General features: G+C 48.5%; 1 protein-coding gene across 2 annotated transcripts in view; it reads left to right on the top strand.

Moving 5' to 3' along the window:
* ZDHHC7 (zDHHC palmitoyltransferase 7) overlaps positions 1 to 25,366 on the top strand; it is a 35,067-nt gene extending 9,701 nt beyond the window's left edge. Inside the window, exons 2-9 of one of the 2 annotated variants that reach the window (XM_079760074.1) lie at positions 6,446 to 6,531; positions 7,511 to 7,614; positions 10,283 to 10,614; positions 20,519 to 20,643; positions 21,104 to 21,200; positions 21,671 to 21,752; positions 22,534 to 22,664; positions 23,316 to 25,366. In XM_079760074.1, coding sequence (XP_079616200.1) covers positions 10,300 to 10,614; positions 20,519 to 20,643; positions 21,104 to 21,200; positions 21,671 to 21,752; positions 22,534 to 22,664; positions 23,316 to 23,492 — 927 coding nt within the window. In that variant the 5' untranslated portion in view covers positions 6,446 to 6,531; positions 7,511 to 7,614; positions 10,283 to 10,299 and the 3' untranslated portion in view covers positions 23,493 to 25,366. The remainder of the gene's footprint in view (positions 1 to 6,445; positions 6,532 to 7,510; positions 7,615 to 10,282; positions 10,615 to 20,518; positions 20,644 to 21,103; positions 21,201 to 21,670; positions 21,753 to 22,533; positions 22,665 to 23,315) is intronic. The other variant, XM_079760073.1, reaches the window with a different exon arrangement.
* The last annotated feature ends 641 nt before the right edge of the window (positions 25,367 to 26,007 follow it).

Raw genomic sequence — 26,007 nt, 5'->3', positions numbered from 1 at the left:
GGGCAGAGGGACAGCGCTGCACAGATGGCAAGCAGTGGCAGTGGCAGGGGCAGGGGCAGGGGCAGGGCCAGCTGCTGGCAGCAGGCTAAGGAAAGCCCCGATAGGCCCTGATCGCCAGCCAGGCCTAGGGACCCTACTCAACGTTTCCCAGATTGTGAGAGGGCGCAAGCTCAGCTGAAGGACATCCCACCCCCCACATGCACGAATTTCATGCACTGGGCCTCTAGTTTGAGATATCATTGTTATCCGAATGGCACCTTCTCTGAGTTCTTAAAGGGCGTACAGGAGGCAGCTGATCAATGATTCTCTCTCATTGATGTTTCTATCTCTCTCCCCCTCTCCCTTCCTCTCTGAAATCACTAAAAATATATTTAAAACAAACAAACAAAAAGTTCCCCCAGCCTCAGTTCCCCCTGGCTCTCGTGTCACTTTCTCCAAACCTGGTTCTCAGTCTCACCAGGACTTGCAGTTCCTTGAGGTCTTCTGTCTCCTGGTTTCTCAGGCCTCACCCGTCATCCTCACTCTGGTTTTCTAGCCCAAATCTTGCCTCTGATACCCTGGTTTTCTGTCATCTTTGTTAATCTCCATCCCCCGTAAGCCTTTGCAATGCTGGGTCAGGCTTTTGGATAAAAGGGCTCGCCGTTCTCATCACCTTATTAGAAACTGGCCGTTATCAGCACTGTCCGCGCCCCGTGTTGTGTTTCAGCCCTTCTTTTGGCTGCCCTCCCCCAGCCTCCTTTCCCCAGGCTCAGTAGCTCTTCTTTGCTCAGAAAACAGTGTTATGGAGTGTGACCCTCTTTCGCTTCGGTCCGTCTTGTCCATAGTCTCCCGTCTTCCTCCAGTCTAGGGAAGAAGAGTCATTCTCTGTCAGCTGTCACCTCCTTGAGTCAGCACACTTGGACCCTCATTCTTTTTTTTTTTTTAGTTTTAATCCTCACCCCAGTATATGTTTTTATTGATTTTTAGAGAGAGAGGAAGGGGGAGAGGAATAGAGAGAGAAAAACATTGGTTGGGTGCCTCCGCATGTATCCCGACTGGGGATCAAACCCACAACCTAGGGATGTGTCCTGACTAGAATTGAATCTGCAATCTTTGGTGTATGGAATGACTCTCCAACCAACTGAGCCACCTGGCCAGGACTAGACCCTCATTCTTTAAAAACAGATAAAAGTGAGCCTACATTGCTTTTGTAGTTGTAGGACACGTTCAAATAAGTACATATTAGAAATAAAAAAGAAACCAGAACAAGCATGGCTGGATCTCTTAGTTTATATTCTCTTAGTCTGACAGTCTAATTGGTTTACTTAGGCATATACTCTTCATTCTCTTTATATTCAATCACTTTTTTTAAAACATTAGCTCTCTCTCTCTCTCTCTTTTTTAATTGATTTTAAGAGAGAGAGAAAAACATCAATAGGCTGCTTCTGGTACACGCCCCCACCAGGGATTGAACATGCCCCCTGGGTATGTGCCCTGACCAGGAATCGAACCCACCACCTTTTGGTGTACGCACTGATGCTCCAGCCGCACTGATGCTCCAGCCAACTGAGCCACACCAGCCAGGGCTACGTTCAATCACTTTTGGGGCTGTCCTAGGCTTTTTAAAAGTGTGGCATGGTTAGACCAAGATGTAGCATGGTGGATCTCTCATGGAGTCCCAGAGACTAACTGTGACTTTGGGTGGGTACTTAAATCTTGTGGGACCATGGTGGTCATCTGTAAAATGGTGAGACCAAATATTTCTTGAAGATAGTTGTAGCTTTAAGTGAGAGGAAATTAAAAAAAAAAAATTCCCCCCACTTTTCCTTCTAGCTATCTATGTCCTTTACTTAACCACATTAAAAAAATTTTTTTTGCTTCTTTAATTATCTCACCACCCTGTCTCCAAGCTCTTGGCACTTCTTTTTTTTTTTAATCTTCATCTGAAGATGTGTTTATTGATTTGAAAGAGAGAGAGAGAGAGAGAAAGAGAGAGAGAGAGAGAGAGAGAGAGAGAGAGAGAGAGAGAAAGGGAGGGCAGGAGAGGGGAGAGAGAGATGGAGAGGAGAGAGAGATTGGGGGAGAAGGGTAGAGAGAAACATCGGCCTCCCACAAGTGCCCCAACTGGGGGGTCGAACCCAAAACCTAGGTATGTGCCAATCAAACCACATTCTTTTGGTGTATGGGGCGATGCTCCAACTGAGCCACACCGACTAGGGCAGCTCTTGGCACTCCTGAAGCTGAATCCGCCTGGCATCTCCTGCCCCTCCCCCCCTTGTTGACTGCTCCCACCTTCCTTCCTGCCCTTAACTTCCTTCCTGGCCTCCTTCCTGGCTGTTCCTCCCCTTTCCTGTCTGTGCTCCCCAGGGTTTCAGCCTCACACTTCTGTGGCCTCTTGGATGAGAGCATCCGGTCCCACTTCACCTCTTCCCTCTGCGCTGGGTCTCTCATTCCATATCTCTAGGTTGGGACTGGAGAAGATCAGCTATTAATTGGCAGCTGGTCAGCTCTGCTAGTTTATTCTTTGTGCCCCATTCGCAACACTCTCCCTGAGTCTGCAGCTCCCATGTTCCATGAGAAGTTCAGCCAGGGCAGTAATGTGTCGGAGTGCCTTTATTGCCCCACACTGCGCCCCGTCCATTCCGCGTTGGTGGCTATGCTTTTTCCTGCTGGAACCGCCTCTCAGCCCCTTCAGGGCCTGCCTTCCTCCTGGCCCTGGCCTCCATCATCTGCTCTGGGTCACAGCCTCCTGGTTGCCTTGTTCCTTTCATCCTAGTCTCACTTGCTTCTCAGTTATTTTTTAAAAACATCTGTCTCTTTACCTAAATTCTGGTGCCTCCCATTCTAGCAGAATGAAGTGCAGAATCCCCACTCTTTAGCTGGGCATCAGAGAGCCTTGTTTTGGACCCCAGTCCATCCTTAGGTCACATTTCCCTTCCCTCCCCCCTGCCCTCTGACCCCTGCGCCTTTTCACACTACTCTCTCCTCCTGTGATACCTTGCTTGTTCATCAGGGCCCACCCTGCTGTCTTCTTCATTGACACTTGCTCTGGTTCCTGCAGACAGAATTGGTCTTTGTCATCTCTCCTTCCACACTTTGCTCCTAATTTGGGGATAACACTTAGCACATTATTTACAAGGCTGCCTCCCACCTCTGCTAGTTTGTCAGCTCCAGTGGGCCAAGCTCCTGTCCTTGGTTGCTCATGGGAAGTGGGGCTTGCATAGAGTGTGGTGCTTGCCCCTCCCTGTCCCCATGTTTGAATTCAGTGGCTCTCTCACAGCTGGCCTATGCTTCTTATGCTGTTTCTGTGTCTGAAGCAGAGACTTGCTTATTTCTGTGTTTTATATAGGTCATCAGTGAGAGTATGAATAGTAAAACAATGATAATTCTAACAGCATATTAATATAAACATGAATACCAAGCTCTGGCGTAGATTTTCTTTTCATTTGCTTAGTGAAGTAATTTGTAACTTAATTCTTTTTTGTAGTAACTGATCACCAAAGAAAACTGATATCTTTTGTTTACTTAGTTGTTTTTAGTTTGTTTATGAGAAATATACATCTTGTTTATAGCCAAGGAAAATAGTGAGGGGAAGAGATTAAGAAATTTAACCGAAGATACAGTTAAAAGTAAATCTAAGAGGGGTCTTGACTCCTGAATACCCTTAAGGTTGTTGGCTGTTGCTTAGGTGTTTTAATAAAGTTACTATATACAAATACCATATTTTAAAAGTCACCATTAGTTTAAGCAGCTTGGCATTTGTGGCCACATTTGTCATTAACAAGTTCAGAAGGGGCTTGGAGCCAGAAATACGTTAGGGTGGTGTTGAGGGCAGGGCGGGAGGTGTACAGGCAGGTGCAGAGGGGGAACCAAGTCCTGAGGAGAGTTGCAGTGGGTGGGGTGGGCGGGGAGGCTGACTGCAGAGCCTGGCCCAGGTGGGGTGCGGCAAACCCCAGAGGAAGCACTGAGCAGCTCTGGGTACTGGAACACCAGAATCTGTTTCGTGGCAGGGACTAAGGAAGCATACCCTCCATGCCTCTTCTTTTTTCTTTTTAAATTTTTTCTTTTTAATCCTCACCTGAGGATATTTTTCTCATTGAATTTTAGAGAGAGTGGAAGGAGGGAGGGAAGGAGAGAGAGGGAGAGAGGGAGAGAGGGAGGAAGGGGGAGAGAGAGAGAAAAGAGACATTGGTTATCTCCCGCATTGCCCCAACTGGGGCCAGGGTCGACCCTTCGGTGTCTGGGTCAATGCTCTAACCCAGCGGTCAACAACCTTTTGGACCTCACGGACCACCAGTGGTTCACGGACGATCGGTTGGCGACTGCTGCTCTAACCACTTAGCATACCAGCCAGGGCCCTCCAGGCCTCTTAATCCCTCCCAGACCCCTATCCCTTCACCCTCTGCCACACCAGCGTCCCAGTGTCCAAGTCAGGCGTCTTGGTTTCAAGAAAACACCACCATATTTTAATTAGATTGTTTCCCATTAAAAAATGGGCAGAGGGCCAGAACAGACACTTTTCCCAAGAAGACATAGAGGTGGCCAAAAGATTTAAGAAAACTTCACCAGCTATAAGGGAAATGCAAATCAAAACCACAAGATACCACCTCACACCTGTTAGAATGGCTATCATCAATAAGACAAGTAATAACGAGAGTTGAAGAGGATGTGAAGAAGAGGGAACCCTTGCACACTGCTGGTGGGAATACAGCCACTATGGAAAACAGTGTGGCGGTTAAAATTAAGAGCAAACTACCATATGACCTGGCAGTCCTTCTGGGTATCTACCTGAAAAACTTGAAAACAATTACTTGTAAAAATACATGTACCCCTATCATTATTCACAGTGGCCAAGACGTAGTAGAAACAAGCCAAGTGTCCTTCAACAGATGATTGGCGAAAGAAGATGTGATACATATACACAAAGGAATACTACTCAGCTATAGAAAGATGAAATACTGCCATTTGTGACAGCATGGATGGATTGTGAGAATATCATGCAAACAACAATATCACGTACATGTGGGATATAAAATAAAAAGCACTAAAGAAACAAACAAATTCACAGACAATAGTATGGCAGTTACCAGATGGGAAAGGGGTCGGGGAAAGATGAAGAGGGTATAGGGGGTCAAATATGTGGTGACTGAAGGGGACTAGGCTTTGGGTGGTGAGCACACAGTGCAATACACAGATGATGTATCCTAGAACTGTACACCTGAAACTTACATAATTATTAACCAGTTTACCCTACTAAACTTAATTTAAAAAAGAAAAGACACTAACTGAGGGTTTGTTTAAGCAGAAAAATACAATATTGGATAAAAACAGAATGGACAGGCCGTAATTCTGCATGGCCAGGCAGCAGAATGGAAGCTAGCTGTGAGCTGTGCTGCAGGAGGGGTTTGGAGGCTGCCCTGCCGACCTCCTGCTGTTTGGAAGATGGGCTCCCGGAATAGTCCTCTAATCTTATATTTTCCTCTAAGGTCCTTCTCTTTGTCCTTTAGTTCTGCTTTCTGGGAGATTTCCCCTTTCTCTGTCCAATCCTACTTTTGAGATTTCAAAATTCTACCGTCATATTTTTATTATTCAATAACGAGGAAGTCCTCATAATGTTCCTCTTTTTGTTTCACAGATACAGTTTCTTTTTCTTCTTAAGTTTTCTTCTCTGTATGTCATGCCTGCTCCGAATTCTTTTTCTCCTCCTGTTTCTTTTTGGGGCTCAGTCTTTATTGAGACCTGTTTTGGGTTTTCTTCAAAACACCTGACTGTTGGCTATTTTTCATATTCAAGAATGAGCTGGGCCGAACCCTTGGAGCCATGGTAGGATGTCCTCTGGTGCCTTTGTCTTAGGGAAATGTGGCAATGAATCTGACCTCTTTGTTGGTATCTGACCCCTGCATCTTGGTATCTCCAGACCTTTTCTCTTGGGCTACACGAATGCTTCTAGAGAAACTGTCTACTCGCTCACCTGCCAGTGAGCCAAGTGGGAGATATGAACTGGGAACTTCTTTACTCAGAGGGTGGTCCTCACCCACGTGCACCATGGTCCTTCACGTGACTTCCTCCTTCCATCCGGCACTTCTTACCCCCAGTCTCATGCTGCCTCTCTTTTTTGTAACCCCTTTGCTGTGGCTGATAAAAAAATGTTGACTGTCGGGATACAGGCTAGGCAGATTTGGTCTCAGCTTAAAATATTTGTTTGCAACACTGAGGCTAAAATAGCAAGAGTGAAAATGGACAGACTTAAAATATGTAATTTTCAGGATTGGGAATCAATTTACTAGTAGTGAAAATTTAGAGGAGTAAGATTCATAGTTAAGGATTGTTCTCAATAATAGCACTTTATGTGTAAAATGTTATGTTGGTTATGTATGCTCCAAAAATTAATCATACCCTAGGAAATATTATATGCTCTTCTGTCATAAAATAACTAACTTTTCTAATCAATTTTTTTTTCTTTCAGATCCTATCACATAGGACAGTATGTACCTTCAGATCCTGAAGAAAAGGCGCAAAATGTTCAAGTAATGTTTCAAAGTAATTTGTGAGGTAAGCATGTGGTTCTTTATTCAGGTGTCTAATCACTATTGCCTTTCTGACAGCTGACACTAGTGACTGTGTCCATGCAACAGGCCATACAGGCCACACAAAAGTTTAATGGTGATAAGGAAATATTTCTCTCCACCTGTTATCCTTAGTTTGCTTACCACCTGTCCCAGAAGGAGAGTGTATCATAGGGGTGGGGCAGGGCATCCAGAAAGTGACTGTTAAGTTATTAGCAAGTTTCACAAGGTGAGGTGAATGCTCAGTATAAATGGAATGGAATGTTTTTGCTTGTATGATTGTCCCCTTAAATAATGGAGGTCTTCAGTGTAGTTTTTGTGTTCTGTGAAACCAGGCTTTATTTAGCACTAGAGGCCCGGTGCACGAAATTCGTGCATAGGGCAGGGGTCGGGGCAGGGAGTCCCTCAGCCCGGCCTGCACCATCTCGCAATCTGGGACATCCCTCGCACAATCCAGGACCACTGGCTCCTAACTGCTCACTTGCCTGCCTGCCTGATCACCCCTAACCACTCTGCCTGCCTGCCTGATCACCCCTAACCGCCTCTGCCTCAGCCCCCACCGCCACGGCTTCATCCGGAATGACGTCTGGAAGGTCGTTTGGCTGCCGGTCTAATTAACATATTATGCTTTTATTATTATAGGTAAGGACCAGCAGCTTAGCTTCAGGAGTATAGACAAAAATCCCATTAAGTTGGAAAACAATGATGCGACATCTTCTTGACCATCGGTCAATGCATAGTGCTTTCAAATTTCTCCCAAAAATGGTCTTCAGGAGTATTAAATCAATAGCGATTTTGGTGTTTAGGGAAGAATAAGATTGCAGCCTTATTGTGATGAGTGTGTATATTTTAGTTTTGCATTGAGAATCACTGTACCATTGCTCTCATGCTCCCAGTATTTTTAGGTTAGTTCAATGTAAAGGAATTGTTTCTTCATTTCCTCCCTTCCCTTCCTACTGCATTAGTGAAGTGGATACAGTGACTCAGCAGAATGCTCGTGCAGTTGATGAGAGATAACTGAACACATCCAGCTTAACCTTGCTGTGTCCATTGCTTACATTCTTGAAAAGTAAGTCACTTCTGGCTATCAGATTATTTTTCCCTTTGTCTTCTAGTAGATTTAACAACTTTGGCTCTAAAGCACATGAGCATTATGCCCCAGCATTCTATTATGCACTTCCAGGAATGTCCTGCCATGCCAATGGTTGGTGTCCTTGTGGTTACTCTTACTGCCATCTGCACCCCCAGCCAAGGCCGTAGCACCACTGGCTGCGTCCTGCACTCTGGCCATTCGCACCAGTGCCTCCACCGGAAGGTTAGGCTGGATTGGCTCAGCTGGTCAGCATGTGTGCCTTTAGAAGCCATTCAAGGTCCTGATTTCTGGGGGAAGCTCACACTGCACAAACATTGTGCTGACAAAAGGCTAGTCTGTCTGGACATGTGGCTGTGCAGCTCTTTATCTTACTGCCCAGCAAATAAGCATCGTTTCTCATAGAAAGCGTTCTACTGGAGGAATCACCGTAAAGCAGAGGGGTTCTGTTGGAGGAATTTTTCAGCGTAAGGTCTTGATGCACAGTTATGATTCAGTAAGAAACTTATGGAAATCACTAGGAAATAATTGCATCTGAGAGATACCAGTTTCTTGTTGTTGATCTGCCTGTAAACAAACATGCACTTGCCAACAGTACACAGGCACCAAAGGGAGCACAGGGAGAGATGACCAGACCCTCCATCCAGGCCGACAGGGAGGGAAGACAGCAGCTCTTGTGGTGGAAGGGGTCCATGCACTGCAAGTGGGACTGATGAGCATGCCCTGAGGTGAGAAGCTTCTGGATAGTGTCAGCTCTCTGGTAGAGTCAGGCGTTAGAGTGGGGTAGGCAGAACCAGTTTGCACCTCTTCTCCAGATACTCATGTCTGATATTCACAGACCTTTCAAAATGCTCCTTGGAGGAAGGAGAGCTGTCTTTTCAGGATGCCTTGCTTGGAAGAGAGAAACGTTGGGCCCTACAGCGTGTGGGATGACATAGAGGAATGGACTCAGTAGAGGTGTTAGCAGGGAAGGTGGGCAGGCAAATCTGGGTGATGTCAACTTTCAGTCATGCTCCCTGACTGAGAGAATAGCTGGCTAAGGTCTGCCCAATTCTTATCTTTTAGTTTCTTCTATTTTACTTAACAAAATTTTAAAGATATTTTTGCTGATCTAAGAGCAGGTGTTATTTTACTGACCATGGAGAACATTTTTATTTCTCTCTTAAACCAGTCCATGGTTTTATATTAAGGGGGAATTTTCAAAATATTTGCAGAATGAACTCTCATTTGCAAGTTCATTCATTCATTAAATGTTTTCATAATTACTATGCTCCAGTTGCATTTAAGGAAAAAAAAAAAAAAATGACCCAGCCAGTGTTGCTTAGTAGGTGAGCATCTAATTAGGAACCAGGAGGTCACAGTTTGATTCCCAGTCAGGGCACATGCCCAGGTTGTGGGCTTGATCCCCAGTAGAGGGCGTGCAGGAGGCAGCCGACCAATGATTCTCTGTCATTATTGGTGTTTCTATCTCTCTCTCTCTCCCTCTCCCTCTCCCTTCCTCTCTGAAATAAATATATGTACACTAGAGGCCTGGTGCATGAAATTTTGTGCACTGGGGAGTCCCTCAGCCTGGCCTGTGCCCTCTTGCAGTCCGGGACCCCTCGCTCCTTACTGCCCGCCTGCAGTGGAAGCAGCAGAAACTCCCACCACTGCCACTGCACTCGCCAGCCATGAGCCCGGCTCCTGGCTGAGCGGCGCTCCCCCTGTGGGAGCCCACTGACCACCAGGGGGCAGCTCCTGCATTGAGGATCTATCCCCTGGTGGTCAGTGCGCATCATAGCGACTGGTTGTTCTGCTGTTTGGTCGATTTGCATATTAGGGTTTTATTATATGGGATAGGATGTGTGTGTGTGTGTGTGTATACTAGTATATCGAAATGCCCAGATTCGAAGACTGCTGGTAATCGCTTGTAGCAGACTTGATTCCGAGAGCACCCATTCTTGCTACTCCTGCACCTTCACAGAGGGGAGGAGCCCTCACTCTGTGCTTGTCTGAAAAATGAGCAGTGCGCCTGTGCTGAGAAAGCACTTGGGTCATTTGCTAAAAGGCTGTCAGTGATTTTCTGTCCCTTGGATGAATGCTAAGGCCAAATGAACTGACTCTTTTTTCCCCTTGTCTTTATCACAAGTATCACTACTCTTATACCAAACACTGATAAGAGAAGGTCATATGTTTAAACTAAGTTGCTAGGAAAAATGCAAGTTCCTCTTTCCTTTTGTTGGACCCTGTACGTTCTCAGGTATCAGGGACTGTAGAAAATATAGGAAAGGTGTCAAAAGAATCGATTAATAAGTGAAGGAAACTTTAAAAGATTAAAATAGAGAGGAAGGGCATTCTAGAAACAGTATAGACTTGAAGAAGATAGAGATAAAAAATGGGAGCCTGCCTCCAAAACATGATCACGTGTTATCCGAGTTAAAACGAGGGAGGAATGAAAGTAAAGTGAGAATCACATTGAGAAAACCCAGGTAAGCACTGTGGTGTGGATAGTGGATGGCAGCCGTGGTACAAGTCTCGTGTCCACTGGGGCTTTGGAACTTGGGTGCTGTGATTGTTCTTTTCATTGTCTTTGTCCATCTGTGGCCATGGCTAGCCCTATGTGTGCTCCCCAGGAGCCTCATCAGCTCTGTGTCCAATCCTCCTCTAGGGTGCATCGGGGAAATCATGCCGTCATCAGGACACCGGCTCCGAGATGTCGAACACCATCCTCTCCTGATCGAAAATGACAATTATGACTCTTCGTCCTCCTCTTCCTCTGAGGCTGACGCGGCAGACAGGGTCTGGTTCATCCATGACGGCTGTGGCATGATCTGCGCTGTCATGACATGGCTTCTGGTCGTCTATGCAGACTTTGTGGTGACATTTGTCATGCTGCTGCCTTCCAAAGACTTCTGGTACTCCGTGGTCAACGGAGTCATTTTTAACTGCTTAGCGGTGCTTGCCCTGTCATCTCACCTGAGAACCATGCTCACCGACCCTGTGAGTACTTGCTGTTGAGCTGGATTTTCCTTATGTGTCTGGTCTGTCGTGACATGGGTCGTGCAGCAGACGGCCTCTTGCTCCTGTAACCTCACGTTTTTATTAATTCCTAGAAATAGGCTTGTAGCATTTTTCACTGGAGAATAAGCATCGCTTAAATAGAAGTGATATCACGGTATGTCAATGAAAAATATTCCCGCTGGCTGTTTATTCAAATGAAGAGATTGTACTAAATAATTTCTAAAATCCCTCCTAGTTTAAATATTTCATTTTTCTAAGGAATGGACTGAAAGCTGAGAGATCCGGGATCTAGATTTTACCACTGTGCTAACCTTTTCAAATGCCTTTGACCATAAGCAACTAATTTAACTTCTTTGGGCTAAAGGGTAGCTATTACCTCTAAGTTCTTGCTAGCTTTGTAATTCTCTTGTTTTTAAGTCTCAGCTAAAATGAGAAGTAAATGTCTCATTCTAGCTGGTAAAAGGTCAAGATTCAGCCGCGCTACAAAGCAGAGAGGGAGAACTCATTGATTACCGGTTATATCAGGTGTGAGTGTGACCTTGGAGGAAGCGGTTGCTAAACAGAGATCAGGTTCAGTGCAGTGAGAGAGCTGGCACTGGTGTGTGAGAACAAGGGAGGCATTTTGGGCTTCTCTTTGGAGCAGTTTCCCTGACACTAAAGATGGGCCAGCTCTCACACAGTGAACTGCCCTTACTTCCTGATGTCTTGAAGGCCCTGGACTCAGAACCTCCATGCTGGGCATAAGGCTGCTAACCTGAGATTTTGAGGCGTCCTCTGGTTAGGCAAAGTGGTAGTGATCCTTGAAGGTTAGCCAGGAGTCACCTCCAGACTGGCTCCCAGGCTCACCCCAGAGTCCAGAGGAGGCTCCTCGTGGGAGGCAGCCTACAGCCCAGGGGAGAGTTCTCCGCCAGCGGAACTGCTGCAGGTGTCACAGCTAGGTTTCGTGGTCGGAGTGGAGTTCAGTTTGAAGAGGTTCTTTCCACCACAGCATTACAAGAGTGGTTATAAGCCACTGACTGGTACAGGGCCTCCTGATTTGTACATTCAAGTCTACTGGGCTCCTGTCTGTTGGTAAGCTTTCTCTTAAAAGGTACCAAGAAGTTAATGTTTTGTTATAAAACTTTTTTATACATAAGATTAGGCCTTTGTCTGAGAATAAACCAATATTGATCAGTCCACCGAATGTGGTTGACACGTTGACTTACCTGACTTTTGCTGTGTCTAAGCTCGTGTCACAGGATGTTTCTCTAGATTATTCACTCTGTTGCCTGTTTGCCCAGTGGAGGTCTTGGGCCTCGGACAGTGTCATAGGCCCAGCCAGTGGGCAGCTGGGAGCAGCACTTAGGTGACAACTTGGAAGCTAAGTCTGCCCACGGTTTTATAGCTTTACCTGATTGTGGGGTCTTTCACCATCACCGAATCTGATGTCCCGCAGAGGCGTTTAAAGCAGCGGTCACCAACCAGTGGTCCGTGGACTACTGGTGGTCCGTGAGGTTCGAAAGGTTGGCGACCGCTGGTTTAAGGAAACCTTTGGAGCAGCGGTCGCCAACTGGTGGCCCGGAGACCACTGGTGGTCCATGAGATCCGAAAGGTTGGTGACCGCTGGTTTAAAGGACCCTCTTCTCCTTCCCTTTACACAGCAAAGCCTCCCTCTGGGAACACACCTGCTCCTGGCCCCTGTGCATCTCCATCCCCTGTCCTCACTGCAGCACCAACATCACACAATAGTACCCAGGCCACAGAGGGGGCAGTTACAGGGCCAGGGCCCAGGTTAACGATTTCTACTCTATATTCATTGTAGGGAAAGCCCTGTTAGTGTGGACCATCTTCCTGGTTGTTGAAAGCTAAGTGAGTCCATCCTTTATAGGATTTTGGTGATGGGACCACCTCCACACACAGGTCCCTAGTGGTTAGTGTGCAGGGCGGGGCCTCGGGGGAAGGAGGGCCGACCAGGCAGACACTCCTTGTCAGAGTGTGTTTGTTTCCCCTGTTAAGTATAGTTGTCTCCCACTCCTGGCTGTGCAGCTCCCAGCCCTACCCCTCTCCTCCTCTGGGAAAAGGCCTCAGAACTCTTACTGGAGTCCCAAGAGCTAGGGGAGGTGAGTGGGGAGAAGGTGTGTGCGGGACGTCTCCTCTGTCCCTGGTGGGTGTGTGCATCACTGTAGTGTTTAATGGAAGCATGAGAGGGAGGCAGACTAAGCTAGAGGAGGAGTTGAAATCATGGACATCAGTTTTTCCATTGGAATTTGATTCATATACCACACACCCTTTTAAAGTGCATAGTTCAGTGATTTTTAGTGCACTCATAGAATTGTGCAACCATCACTACAATCAATTTTAGACATTTCATCACCCCCAAAAAACCCCTGCACTTGTAGCCATCACTGCCTAGTTCCCCATTCCCCCCAGCCCTAGGCAGACACAAATCTACTTTTAATCTTTGCCTATTCTGGAATCATAACTATAATCATACAATATGTGGCCTTCTATGCCTGGCTCCCTTCACCCAGCATGAGGTATTCAGGGTCCGTCCAGGTTGCAGCATATGCCACTGTCTTATCCTCCTATGGCCGAGTAGCATTGCTTTGTGTGGACAGACCCCGTTTTGTTTATTAGACAGTGTCACTTGACGGACCTTTGGGTTGTTTACATGTTGGGCTGTCAGGGGTACTGCTGCGGATAAAATGTACAAGTTTTTATGTGGACCTGGGTTTCGTTTCTTATGTACGTACCTAGGAGTGGAATTGCTGGGTCATGTCGGAACTCTGCATTGAACTTTTTGAGGAACCGCCAGACTGTTTTTCACAGCAGCCGCCCCATTTTGCCTCCCCACCAGCAGTGTCTGAGGGTCCAGTTCCTCTGCATCCTCTTGTCTTGTTCACCTCAGGATATGAAGTGGCGCTTCACTGTGGTTTTGATGTGCATCTCCCCAATGACTAGTGATGCTGAGCATCTTTCCATGTGCTTTTGGCTATTCCTATGTCTTTGGAGAAGTGTCCATTTAAGTCATCTGTCCATTTGGATGTCACTGTTTCAGTCAGGCCATGCCAGGACTCTGGTGGTAAGTTACAGAACCCACTGGGAGTCTGTAAATAAAACTGAGGAACCTAACGGCAAGAGTCCTGCTGAGAGCCTGGCCGGCTGCAGAACCAGGATGTAAACACTGTGCCAGGTAGACTGGGGCTGGGGCGGACAGGCTTTCTCTGTCCTGTGGGTATGCTATCTTGCTCAGCATCCGCTCTCCCTGTGCCTAGTGAAGGGTAGCCCCACAGAGCATGCAATTGTAATTAAGTTCCAGATCCACATTCCTGAAGGGAGACTTTAAGGCCCAGCAGGGTCAGGTGTCCACTCTTGTCCTCCCAATGGGGGGTTTGCTTTCTTTTCTCTGCAGAGCATGGCTTTACCATCCCAGGGTCCAGTGTGGGCTCAGCTAGAACCACCATGCTACCCCAGGGCAGGGAAGATAGTCCACTGCGGCTTCATGTCTTTTTGCTAAATCAATAGGACCTAGTCAGCCGTTGCTAGAATTGGCTTTAGTTTGTTATTTGAGAAAAGTCCTTTGTACTTTGAATGAGGAGCAGGAAGAGTGATGCAGTCTGTGACCTTTGATGGAGCAGAGATCTGATAATAAAGCAACAGCCCAGCTATTGGAAGATGAGACTTTCTCCAATCTTAACGTTGGGAAACACCGAGAGCTTAAAATTGTGAAGGGAAACTGAGTGACTGCAAAGGGGCCACCTACCCCTCACCAGAGCCTGCTGTTCTGAAGCCCCAGCCTTTTTTGTTTTTGTTTTTTGTTAATCCTCACCAGAGGATATTTTTTCCATTGCTTTTTCAGAGAGATGGAGGAAGGGGGAGAGATACAGACAGAGAGAGAAACAGAGAGAAGGGGAGGGAGAGAGAAATGTCGATGTGAGAGACATATCAACTGGTTGCCTCTCGCACACACCCTGACTGGGGGTGGGGAGCGAACCCCAAAACCCAGGCATATGCCCTTGACTGGGAATCTAACCTGCAACCCTTTGGTACACAGGCCATACTCTGCGCACCATGGCCAGGGCCCAGCCTCTTTTTATGAATGTCAGCCTTCTCAGACATTTGCTGAGTGCCAATGAAGGGCACCCTTGGAGGAGCATTGGTCCTGCGCCAGGTGCTGCCAAAGGTGTTCTTTCATTAACCCTCCAGCCCCTGGGAGAGGTGGAGTAAATGAGACCCCACACAAAGCTGGAATTCGAACAAGATTTGTCTGTCTCCAAAGCCCCTGCTTCAGTTAAATTCTTATTTATAGACTAGAGGCCCAATGTAGAAAAATTCATGCAGTAGTAGGCCTTCCTTCTCCCGGCTGCCGGCACCGGCTTCCCTCTGGCACCCAGGACACAGGCTTCCCTTGCAGCCCCGGCTTCATCCAGAAGGTCGCCTGGAAGGATGTCCAGTCTAATTAGCATATTACGCTTTTATTATTATAGATGTTTCACACTTACACAGAAGTAGAGAGAAAATAGTGTCATGAACCCCATGGTCAGTCTTGTGTTAGCCATACCCTCACCTAACTTCCTCTCTTCCCCTCCCCAGAGTACTTGGAAGTAAATCTCAGACACTATAAAGCAATCCTATCTAATAATAGAGTAACATGTAAATTACCATCACTTCGCTACACCCACGATTGGGTGGCGGGAGGCTGGGGGGCGGGACTCGGGGTGGCCTATCCGGCCATTGAGAGGCACAGATCCGCGGCCGCTGAGGGGGCCTGCCGCGGACACCCAGCTGCGCCTCTCAACGGCAGGGCAGCCAGGTGTCCGCAGCAGCCCCCCTCAGCGGCCGTTGAGAGGCGCAGGGGGCGGGAGCCCCGCCCCCTGTGCCTCTCAACTGCAGGGTAGCCCCCCTCAGTGGCAGCGGACCATCAAAAGTGTGGGAGCTGGGTGCCTGTCTGCTCTGGCACCAGTGATCGAAAGCGAAAGCGTGGCAGCTGGATGTCTGTCTGCTCAGACACCAGCGGACAGGCACCCAGCTCCCCGCGATCAAAAGCAAAAGTGTAGGGGACCCTACACGTGCATGATTCAATCATGCACTGGGCCTCTAGTTTGTAAATATTTGTGTGTATCTTTAAAAAGTATGGGCTCTTCTTTATAAAAGCATAGCCTCAATGCCTATAGCTCATATGGAGCTACTGATTAATTTCTCCCTACCTCTCCAGTTAGAGCTCACATTTCCTCAGTGGTCTCAGTTCTTTTACATTCTTCTTGTTTGAATAAGGATCCAAATAAGTCTGTACTTTGCGATTGGTTGACCTATCTCTTACATCTCTTGATCTCTGTGGTTCCTTCTTTCTTATTTCCTTGGGATTTTTTTTTTTTTTAATCCTCACCTGAGGATATGTTTACTAGAGGCCCGGTGCACGAATTTGTGCACCAGTGGGGTCCCTCGGCCTGGCCTGAGGGATCGAGCTGAAACCGGCTCTCTGACATCCCCCAAGGTGTCCCGGATTGCGAGAGGGCTCAGGCCAGGCCGAGGGACCCCACCGGCGCATGATCAGGGACAGGGAGGGAGGCAGGAGGTTGGTCAGCTGGGGAGAGATGGCGGGAGGGCTCCAGGGCATCCGGCTCATCTCGCTCAATCCCAATCAGCTGGACCCCAGCAGCAAGCTAACCTACCAGTAGGAGCATTTGCCCCCTGGGCGTCAGTGCACATAATAGCGAGCGGTTGAGCAGCCTTAGCATATCATTAGCATATTACACTTTGATTGGTTGAACAGCCAACCAGAAGACCAGACACTGGAGTGGACTGTGAACGCAGCATCTGCTGGCAGTGCGAGCTGAGCACAGGCCAGCTCCTCTGCTGGGTTTCTGGTCTGCGAAAGCTCACCTCAGAAGACTCTGCTTCCATGTGTAGGCCATCGCTGCAGGGCCTTAGGGAAATCATCTCCAAGTCCTGAGGAGACTGGGCCTTGAGGAGCTTCATTGGTTGCCCAGGGTTCTGAGCAGCCAAACGGAATGTCTGGAGCCAGCAAATGCCAGCACACCACGAGGGAGGCTCCAGTCACCAGTTTCTCACAACGACTGTTTGCCTAACCCTCAAGAGATACACAGCTTTCTTCACTAAGAAATCATAAGTAATTTCCTTAAAAAAAAGGGGGGGGGTCATATTCTGCTTTTCAGAAGGGTATTTATCACATTTGTTTTTCCTATGGAAAAGTACATGTGTGTCTCATAAAAATTAAGGTGGCTAGAGTTTTAAATCTGGTCCATTTCCTCTGATGGAAATGTGTGATGCTGTCACCAGGAGCGGGTATACACCATGGTATTTTATAAAATCATAACAGCATTAAGACTTTCGGATTGGTGGAGGAAACTTAAAAGACTCCAAATTGGGATATGTAAATTAAGTAAAATGTTAAACCCAGCATTCTGATTTTAATTTTCAAAATAAGAGTTTAAACCCTTAACTTTTTTTATCTTCCTATGGAGACACATTGAGTGTTAGGAAATGCTAGGACCTTGACCAAAACAGCTTCCCCATATTAAGACCATGAAACTGACTTCCCTTCGTGCTTGGAGGGAAGTCAACTGTGGTAGAGGGTTGGGCGGGGCACATTTTACCCACAGTCCCTCCTGTCCCACTTCCCCAGAGCACCTCCTGGAGGCCTTACTTCCTGCTGGTGATGCTGGGCTCACTGGGGCCTTGCAGCTGATGGTCCTCAGTCTTTTTCAAACTTGGATGTCAGCTCTCACCCTGCAGAGGTTCGTACCTGGCTCGGGGGTCCAGCCTGCGCATCCCGGCTTTAAGGAGCTCCAGCACTGCTCCTGCTGGTCAGCAGAGTCCCTTACTGTCCGCTTACCTGCTGCCTCCTCAGTCCCCCAGGGCCCTTAGCTCCTGCCCTTCCATCGCCTCGTGCTTCTTTATCACTACACCACTGGCCTGATGTTCCCAGTGGCTCAGTGAGGCTCTTTCTCCAGAAACATGCATTTCTGCATGAAGCACAGGCTCTGAGGGGCTAAGAAATGGAATATGCACCAGCTGGTGTGGCTCAGTGGTTGAGTGTCCACCTATGAACCTAGAGGTCACGGTTCAATTCCTAGTCAGTGTACGTGCCTGGTTGAGGCCTCGATCCCCAGTGAGGGCCATGCAGGAGGCAGCTGATCAGTGATTTTCTATCATCATAGAAAATCTCTCTCTCCCTCTCCCTTCCTCTCTGAAATTATCCTATATAATAAAACCCTAATATGCAAATTGACCTAATGGCAGAATGACCAGTCGCTATAACATGCACTGACAACCAGGGGGGAGATACTTAACACAGGAGCTGCCCCCTGGTGGTCAGTGTGCTTCCGCAGGGGGAGTGCCGCTCAGCCAGAAGCCGGGCTCTTGGCTGGCGACCACAATGACAGTGGCGGGAGCCTCTCCTGCCTCTGTTGCAGGCAGGCGGTAAGGAGTGAGGGGTCCTGGACTGCAAGAGTCCTGGACTGCGAGAGGGATGTCTGACTGCTGGCTTAGGGATCAGGCTTAAGCTGGCAGGTGGACATCCCCCGAGGGGTCCTGGACTGCAAGAGGGCGCATGCAGGGCTGAGGGACCCCCCCCCCCCCGCCCCAGTGCACGAATGTTGTGCACCGAGCCTCTAGTCCTATATAATAAAAGCCTAATATGCAAATTGTCCCCTCGACTGGGAGTTCAACTGCTCACTATGACGTGCGCTGACCACCAGGGGGTGGTGCGGAACATGGCAGCAGGCGGCAGTGGAGACGCTGCCGGCCCCAATGGTCCCCAACAAGAGTGAGACCATGGCGGGATGGTGGAGCAGGTGAGCGGGTGGGGCCCGATCGCTCTACAGATAGCAACCAGCAGCAGCAGCGGCGGGGGGGGGGGGGGGGGGGGGGGGCCTGGCCCTGATCGATTGCCCCGCAGAGGGCGACAAGCGGCGGTGGCAGGAGATGGGGCCGGCACCCAGCTCCCAGGCGCTGAGGGAGCTGGGTGGGGCTCTGGCCTCAACTGATTGTCCTGCAGACAGCGACCAGCAGCCAGTCAGCCCTCATCACCTGAAGGGGCCAGGTCCCAGGTTGGGACAGGGAACTGGGGTTGGATGGCAGCTACCAACCTCCCGCAGTGTCCGGGTAGGGGGCTGCGCCCTTCGCCAGCTACCTGGGGACGGGGGGGTGGGGGGGAAGGTGCAGTGAGAATGTGGTGTGTCCACTGAGCTCGCTCTCACTCCCCCTGTTGCCCTCCCCCGGGATGCCAGGGCTCATGTGCCAGGGAAGCCCCCTGCACTCAGGTGCCGGGTGCCCATGAGGAGCCCACCCTGCTCCCGCACAGCCTCTTCCGGGTGAGCTGGGCTGCAGCTGCCAGGACCACAGGGTTCGCGCAGGAGCCGGTGTGCGAGGCTGGCCGGGAGAGAGCGCGCTGCCTGCTCAGCTTCCGTACGGCGCTGCTGGGTGGCCCAGAGGCCCACACGTGCCCCGACCCACTGCATCTCCACGTGGGGACTTGGGTGCCATGACTCAGCCGGATGGGGGCGTGCAGGGACCCAGGGGCCCAGGTGCTGCTCAGGACCCAGAGGTCAGCTGGGACCTGCCCTTCCATACCAGATGCTCGCGCTTCGATCACCGGCCAGGCCTAGGGACTGCACCCATGCACGAATTTCGTGCATCAGGCCTTTAGTGTGTGTGTGTGTGTGTGTGTGTGTGTCACCCTTGGAGGAACCAGTGCTTCAGGCGCCCTGCCAAACATGTTCTTTCATTAACCCTCCAGCGCCTGGGAGAGCTGGAGTAAATCCACATCCGAAAATGAGACACCACACAAAGCTGGGTTCTAACAAGATTTGTCTGTCTCCCTATTGCAACCTCTTGATGCTCAGGTGGCCACTGCCCTGTGTCTGGCCTCTAGCCTACCTGGTTCTGTGAAGACAACTCCTGGCCATCAGCACTCTGCCTCCTGCCATTCGTTCACTTTTCCCTAACTCCTCTTCCCGTTGCTGCTCTTTCCCCAGCTCCCCTAGCTTGTGGGGCATGTGCACTGACTGTTATAGCTCCTGACCCCTGGCCAGAGACGCTGAGCTGGGTCGGTTACTCAGGGCTCCATTTCCAGGTTTGAGTGTGAGTGTGGATTAGGTTGGCAGACACAGATGCATTACATATAAAAACAAGATAAGCCCTTTGTGAGATTGTTTTGTTCAGTGTTCCCTATGGCAGCTGATAGGAAACTGTGGGTAGCGTTATCAGGCTACCCCGTCCCCCCCACCCCCCGCATTAGAATGGGGTGATAGGGAAATGGTGACCATCAGCTGCCCTTGAGTTGGAGTGGCTTCGCAAACCTTGCTCTGTGGAACTTGCACTAGCTAGGAAAAACTGTGACTAAACATCACATGATCTCACTCACGTGTGGAATATAATGAACAACATAACTGATGAACCAAAATAGAACCAGAGACATAGAAGCATCGAACAGACTGTCCAACCTATGAAAGAAGCGGGGTGTGGGGATAAGAGATCAATCAAAGGACTTGTATGCATGCATATGAGCATAACCAATGGACACAGACAGTAGGGAGGTGAGGGCGTGTGCTGGGGGTGGGAGCGGCCAGGGAAAGGTCAAGGGGGGCAAAAGGAGACTCATGTAATACTTTAAACAATAAAGAATTTAAATGAAAAAACAACTCATGTGACTTACCAGTTTATGAGGGATAATAAGGTATTTATTTTGAGTTCATTTTAATGCATATTTTTTTCCATGCAAAATAAAATTTCTGGTCCTGTCAGAGTAATAGTTATTTTTCATACTAATATGCTTTAAGTGGTAACTAATTATTGTATGATATATAAACCTAATTCCTACATTTATTGACTGTTTTTAGCCTTTCCTTCTCCTTAACTAAACATTCTTATTAATCTGTAGGGAGCAGTACCCAGAGGAAACGCTACTAAAGAATACATGGAGAGTTTGCAGCTAAAGCCTGGAGAAGTGATCTACAAGTGCCCAAAGTGCTGCTGTATCAAGCCCGAGCGCGCCCACCACTGCAGGTACCCCTGCCCTCCCTAGGGCAGCCCGAGCGCGCCCACCACTGCAGGTACCCCGGCCCTCCCTAGGGCAGCCCGAGCGCCCACCACTGCAGGTACCCCGGCCCTCCCTAGGGCAGCCCGAGCGCGCCCACCACTGCAGGTACCCCGGCCCTCCCTAGGGCAGCCCGAGCGCGCCCACCACTGCAGGTACCCCGGCCCTCCCTAGGGCAGCCTGAGCGCCCACCACTGCAGGTACCCCGGCCCTCCCTAGGGCAGTCCGAGCGCCCACCACTGCAGGTACCCCGGCCCTCCCTAGGGCAGCCCGAGCGCCCACCACTGCAGGTACCCCGGCCCTCCCTAGGGCAGGCAGTCCCCCTCAGTGACCTCTGACCAGCATTACAATTTTGTGTATTGGACGCATGGCTTGGGGTTGTGTTCCCTCAGAGCATGGAATACTAATAATCCAACCTCTCCTTTTCAGTATTTGCAAAAGATGTATCCGGAAAATGGACCATCACTGCCCGTGGGTGAACAATTGTGTAGGAGAAAAGAATCAGAGATTTTTTGTGCTCTTTACTGTGAGTAGAAGTATTTATGTGGTAACTTACATTGAGTTTTAAATTCTTAAACTAGAATCTTGCCTGGAGCTGGTGAATTTATTCTAATCTCAGACCACTTTCCCTCCGACCTTTTCTCTGGATTCAAATTATAATTCTGTGTTGTGATTGGAAGGAAGTAATCCGACAGATAAATATATGCTGCTTATGGTGCTTTAGGTGTTTTACTGTCATTTAATTCTCTCAGATACACAGTTCTTAATAAGATCTTGCTGAAGTTAGAACATGATTCCCTACTGTGTGCTTTTCTATAAAATTATGTAACTTGGTCCAGCATGCTCTCAGGTAGGAGATGTCAACTACTGCGATTGATTCCTTCCCTCATTCATTTTATCGACAAATGCAATGGAGGCGCCCACATCAGATTAAGCAGCCTTTGCGCCTAGAAACAGGTGATTGCTCATCATGTGATCAGTTTTCCGTCGTTGCAGATGTACATAGCTCTGTCTTCAGTGCACGCTCTGATTCTCTGTGGACTCCAGTTCATTTCCTGCGTCCGGGGGCAGTGGACAGGTAAGGCCGTGTGCATCTTTCCTGGAGTCACGCTGCTGGGTGATGAGGGAAAGGCTTTAAAGGAAAATTGATTTTCCATTTTTGAAAGAAATCCTAGCTCTTATTTTAGGATTTGTTTTTTTTGTTTGTTTGTTTGTTTTTAAGAAAAGAATTTGGGTAGGTATTAACACTGACTTTTTCCTAGTATAATGAAGTTCTCTATATACTAGTAACTATTTTTCCTTAGTCAATTGATAATTTCTATTAGATAGTCTCATTTGTATTTTGCAGATATGAAGACTAGAGGGAAGTTAGTATTGTTCCCACCAAACCTGGTTAGCCAGCTGGGCACTGTTCAGCCTGCTCCTCATGACTAAATGAGTGTGAAGGTGGGCATGGCCTGTCCAGCCCTGGATGCCCAGGCAGGTACAGTTGTCCTGCCCAGGGGCGGGGAGGAGCGGCCTGTGTGTACTCCCGTGTGTAGGTACACCTGCCTCTCTTCTCCGGCTTTTGTTGCACTTTAATACACAGATACAGTCTTAATAGAAACCTCACTTATTATGGAATCTTTGGAAACTGCTGACCGGAAACAGTGGTGTGAATTTTCGCTCGGGAGGCCGACCTCCTCCGCCCCTTGGTGAACAATTAGTGTGCCTACTTAGAGAATGAGCACATTCTCCCTGGAAGCTGGCCCAGGGCTGCCACTGTGAGGGTCCTGGGAGCTAACCTCACGACATCCTGCGGTTTGGGGCATTTGTTATGCTGTGATGGCCAGCCACAACCCACTTTCTCTCGTTCGCAGAATGCAGTGATTTTTCACCTCCGATCACTGTAATCCTGTTGATCTTCCTGTGCCTTGAGGGTCTCCTGTTTTTCACTTTCACTGCAGTTATGTTCGGCACCCAGATCCACTCAATATGCAATGATGAAACGGTATGCTTCGTCCTGGGCTGTGTTTGCTTAAGGTTTGGTGAGAGCTTGAGTAAATGGGAAATTCTAATGTCCACAGCAGGTGTGTGTGTATTATTAACTTGGAGATTAATTGGGCCGCCTTGATAAGCACCGACAGGCTCGCTGTATTTGTTCTTCCTGTTCTTATGCGAGTGCATATTTCAGGGATCAGTATGACCTGAGAGTCAACAGAGCCAGGCAGGTTCCCAGTTTCCAGGAGACCCAACCCCTGGAGCAGCTGAGTGAGTTGCAGGAATTGATCACCTTCATGCCTTTGAACTGTAGGCCTAGAGCAGACGCTCAATAAATATTTGTAGTAAATGAATTAAAGACTGCCCCTGGCCTGGAGGACTAGTTCTCTTCCTCACCACTGTGGCTCTTCGGCTGTCCTCGTCGCTGGTGCCACTGCCTGGCTGAGTGATGTGGGCCTGGCCAGGCGGCTGTAGCCTGGCTGTGCTCAGAGAGGCCATGGGGCTAGTGCGGGGGAAGGAGAGCCCATACTTCACCTCCACCTTGATCTAAAATGCAGAGGGACAGTTTAGTGGTGATTCCACGTTTTCAGCACTTGGCCTACCCTGGATGTGTCGGGGTTTCCTGGCACTGCCACCCACACGCTTTTCTTTCTGCTTCCAGGAGATTGAGAGACTGAAAAGTGAGGAGCCGACCTGGGAGCGGCGGCTGCGATGGGAGGGGATGAAGTCGGTCTTTGGGGGGCCGCCTTCCCTCCTCTGGATCAATCCCTTCGTCGGCTTCCGATTTAGGCGACTGCAAATGAGACCCAGAAAAGGAGGCCCAGAGTTCTCCGTTTGAGACCCCTCTCATGCTGGAACTTGTGAATGGACTTTAAATTATTTATTTGGTGTCTGAAAGGGTATCAACAACTCATCTGTGACCAATAGGGCAAATGGAACCTACACAAACCAATTGCTTGCAGCAAGCAGAATCTTATATATTTACAGTTGCAGGTGGCAGATTTTCCAAACTAGGACCTGGATGATGCAGGTGTTTTCACCTGTACAACTAACGAAAGGGCGGTGGCCACGTGAAGAAGCCAAATGTCATTCTCCTCCCGCCCAGTTAGGACTTTGTTAAGACTACTTTGCATTCCTGAGAAGCTGTGTGATATTACATGGGTTATTAAAGCCTGTGTACTGAGCTGCTGTTTTCAATCACGAAGAAGGAAAGTCAATCCCGTGAAAAGAATTCTCCGACGAGTGGTCCCAGGGAGGCCTGTTGACCCTGCGATTCATTAGTGCACTCCCTTGGTCCAGAAGGGGCGTTTACATAGAAGTACATTTTGGTCTCCATTAGCTCTGACATTCGCACTGAATTTGCAAAAGATCTGTGCATTGCACACGAAGGCGGCTCCAGGTATACTCCCACTGCCCGGAGGGGCCTTCTTTGACCCTGCAGCAAGTCTGTGTGCGTGTCTGTGTCCGTGTGTGTGCGCGCGTGCATGTGTGTTTTAAAATTGACAGTGTTGTTTAGGCGATGTAACACTTAATGGCCGTGAGCAGCAAACAAACTATTTTTTAGAAACCGACGTTTCAGGGAAGCGGGGAGAGCTGCCCCGGGATCCTCCTCCCGTGGGTTCACTATGAATGTATTGCAAACTGGAGAATATCTTGATCCAAAGAACAATCATTCCTGTGTGGTCCTTTGTGCCCTCCTGTTTTCATTTTATCTTAAAAATCTTGAGCACATGAGGGCCTTGGAACTGACTTTTTTAGTTCTGCCCAAATTAGCAGTGTATACACGCACCTCAGTGAGAGAAGAGCGACGTCCCCTGGCGGCCTTCACCTGTGCGGAAGAGGGGCCGGCACAGCAACAGGTACACACTGAGAGAGACAGGTGTTGGCCCCTGGCATCACTGAGAAGGTGAGGGGACCACAGGCCATGAACCCTGGACTCTGTCCCTCATTTGCAAAGAATATTCAAGATGCAACAGCTTGTTTTTCTTTCTTTTTATCATTTTTGTTTCTCTACCCACATCACCAGTGATATAAAAAAAAAAAGGACCCTTGGTGCAGAGCTTAAAATTATGCCAGAAAGCAAACAGCTCCCCTCCTTGGGGACTCGCCTTAAACTTGCCTGGTCTGTACATGTTCTGCGGGACCCATGAGGAAGCGTCTGTGACAGTCCGAGGGTCTCCGTGAGCCTGCCTCCCACGCTGAGAAGAGTTGGTGTCTCCCTCCTCGTCTTCATGCCTTTCTGTTTATCTGTGAACCGTTTTTGTTTCTGTTTTTAATTGATCCGTACCCTTTCCTAATCAGGGCTTCTACCACTGCTGATGCAAAACCACAAAGGGACCTACTCGAGACACAATGGTAGCCAAGTGAACAAAGCTGTAGGATGTGGAAGTGAACCAAGTCACTGCAGAAACTGTGAGCTCTGGGGGGCTGTGTCACTGTCCCAGGGCCAGGCACCCATCCCGGTGATCCAGAGAGTTTCCCCGAGATTGTTTTGCATATTCATTTGCACATCTGTTGTCTGGGTTGGACTTGTGTATTGGGCTTCAGTGTGAGCCTTTTAATATGTATATCTTGTTTATCAATAAATTATCAAAGTGGTTGAATCCTGTGAGACTTGGCAAGTATGTGCAAATCAAGTATACTTGACTTTTCAACCTCTTCTTTCAATGTAACTTTTATATGAAATAAAATCACCGGTTGATGGATCTCAAACAGTTTATTATGTGGTAGAGTTCTTGGTGGATTGTCAATGTGTTTTCTGTGGCTGGCTTTTCCTTGGCTTATTGACACCAGCACCCCGGGCTGTGACCGTCACCCCTCGCCTCTAGTGCCTATGAAAAGTGATGGGCATTCAAATGCTGCTCATGCACACTCTGCCCTATCCACATTTAATATTTTACTCTTAAATTGACACGCCATTTTACTTAGCTTTATCTTAAACATTGCTGTCATTTTTTAGTGCTATTTGAAATAAAATTAAATTTTAAAAATATCCCTCTTCAATCCAGAATCTCAGCTTCCTATAATTTCATTCAACAAATGTATCTACCTGTGCTTGAGGGACCCAAAGATGAGTGAAGAGGGTGACCGTGCCCTCTTACCGCCGTGCAGGGAAGATGGGCAGCTCCATGAATGACCAACGGTGCCCACTGGGAAGCCACACGCACTCTTCCACGAGGCACTCGCCGGCCGTGCAGATGTGCAGAAACATGGGGTCCTGGACACAGAGACACATACCAACCGGACACCAGGCCAGCAGCAACTCTCAAGCTTGTGTTGGTGGCTCTGCAGAATTTTGCTGCGATGTTAATTGTATTCTTCTTATTAGGACATTACCGAGGCTCGTTAAGAAG

This window comes from Cnephaeus nilssonii, assembly GCF_951640355.1.
Source record: "Cnephaeus nilssonii genome assembly, chromosome: 20".
NCBI classification, from domain to species: Eukaryota; Metazoa; Chordata; class Mammalia; order Chiroptera; family Vespertilionidae; genus Cnephaeus; species Cnephaeus nilssonii.
The sequence above is the reverse complement of the archived record's forward strand: the minus strand, read 5'-3'. Positions and strand labels throughout refer to the sequence as shown.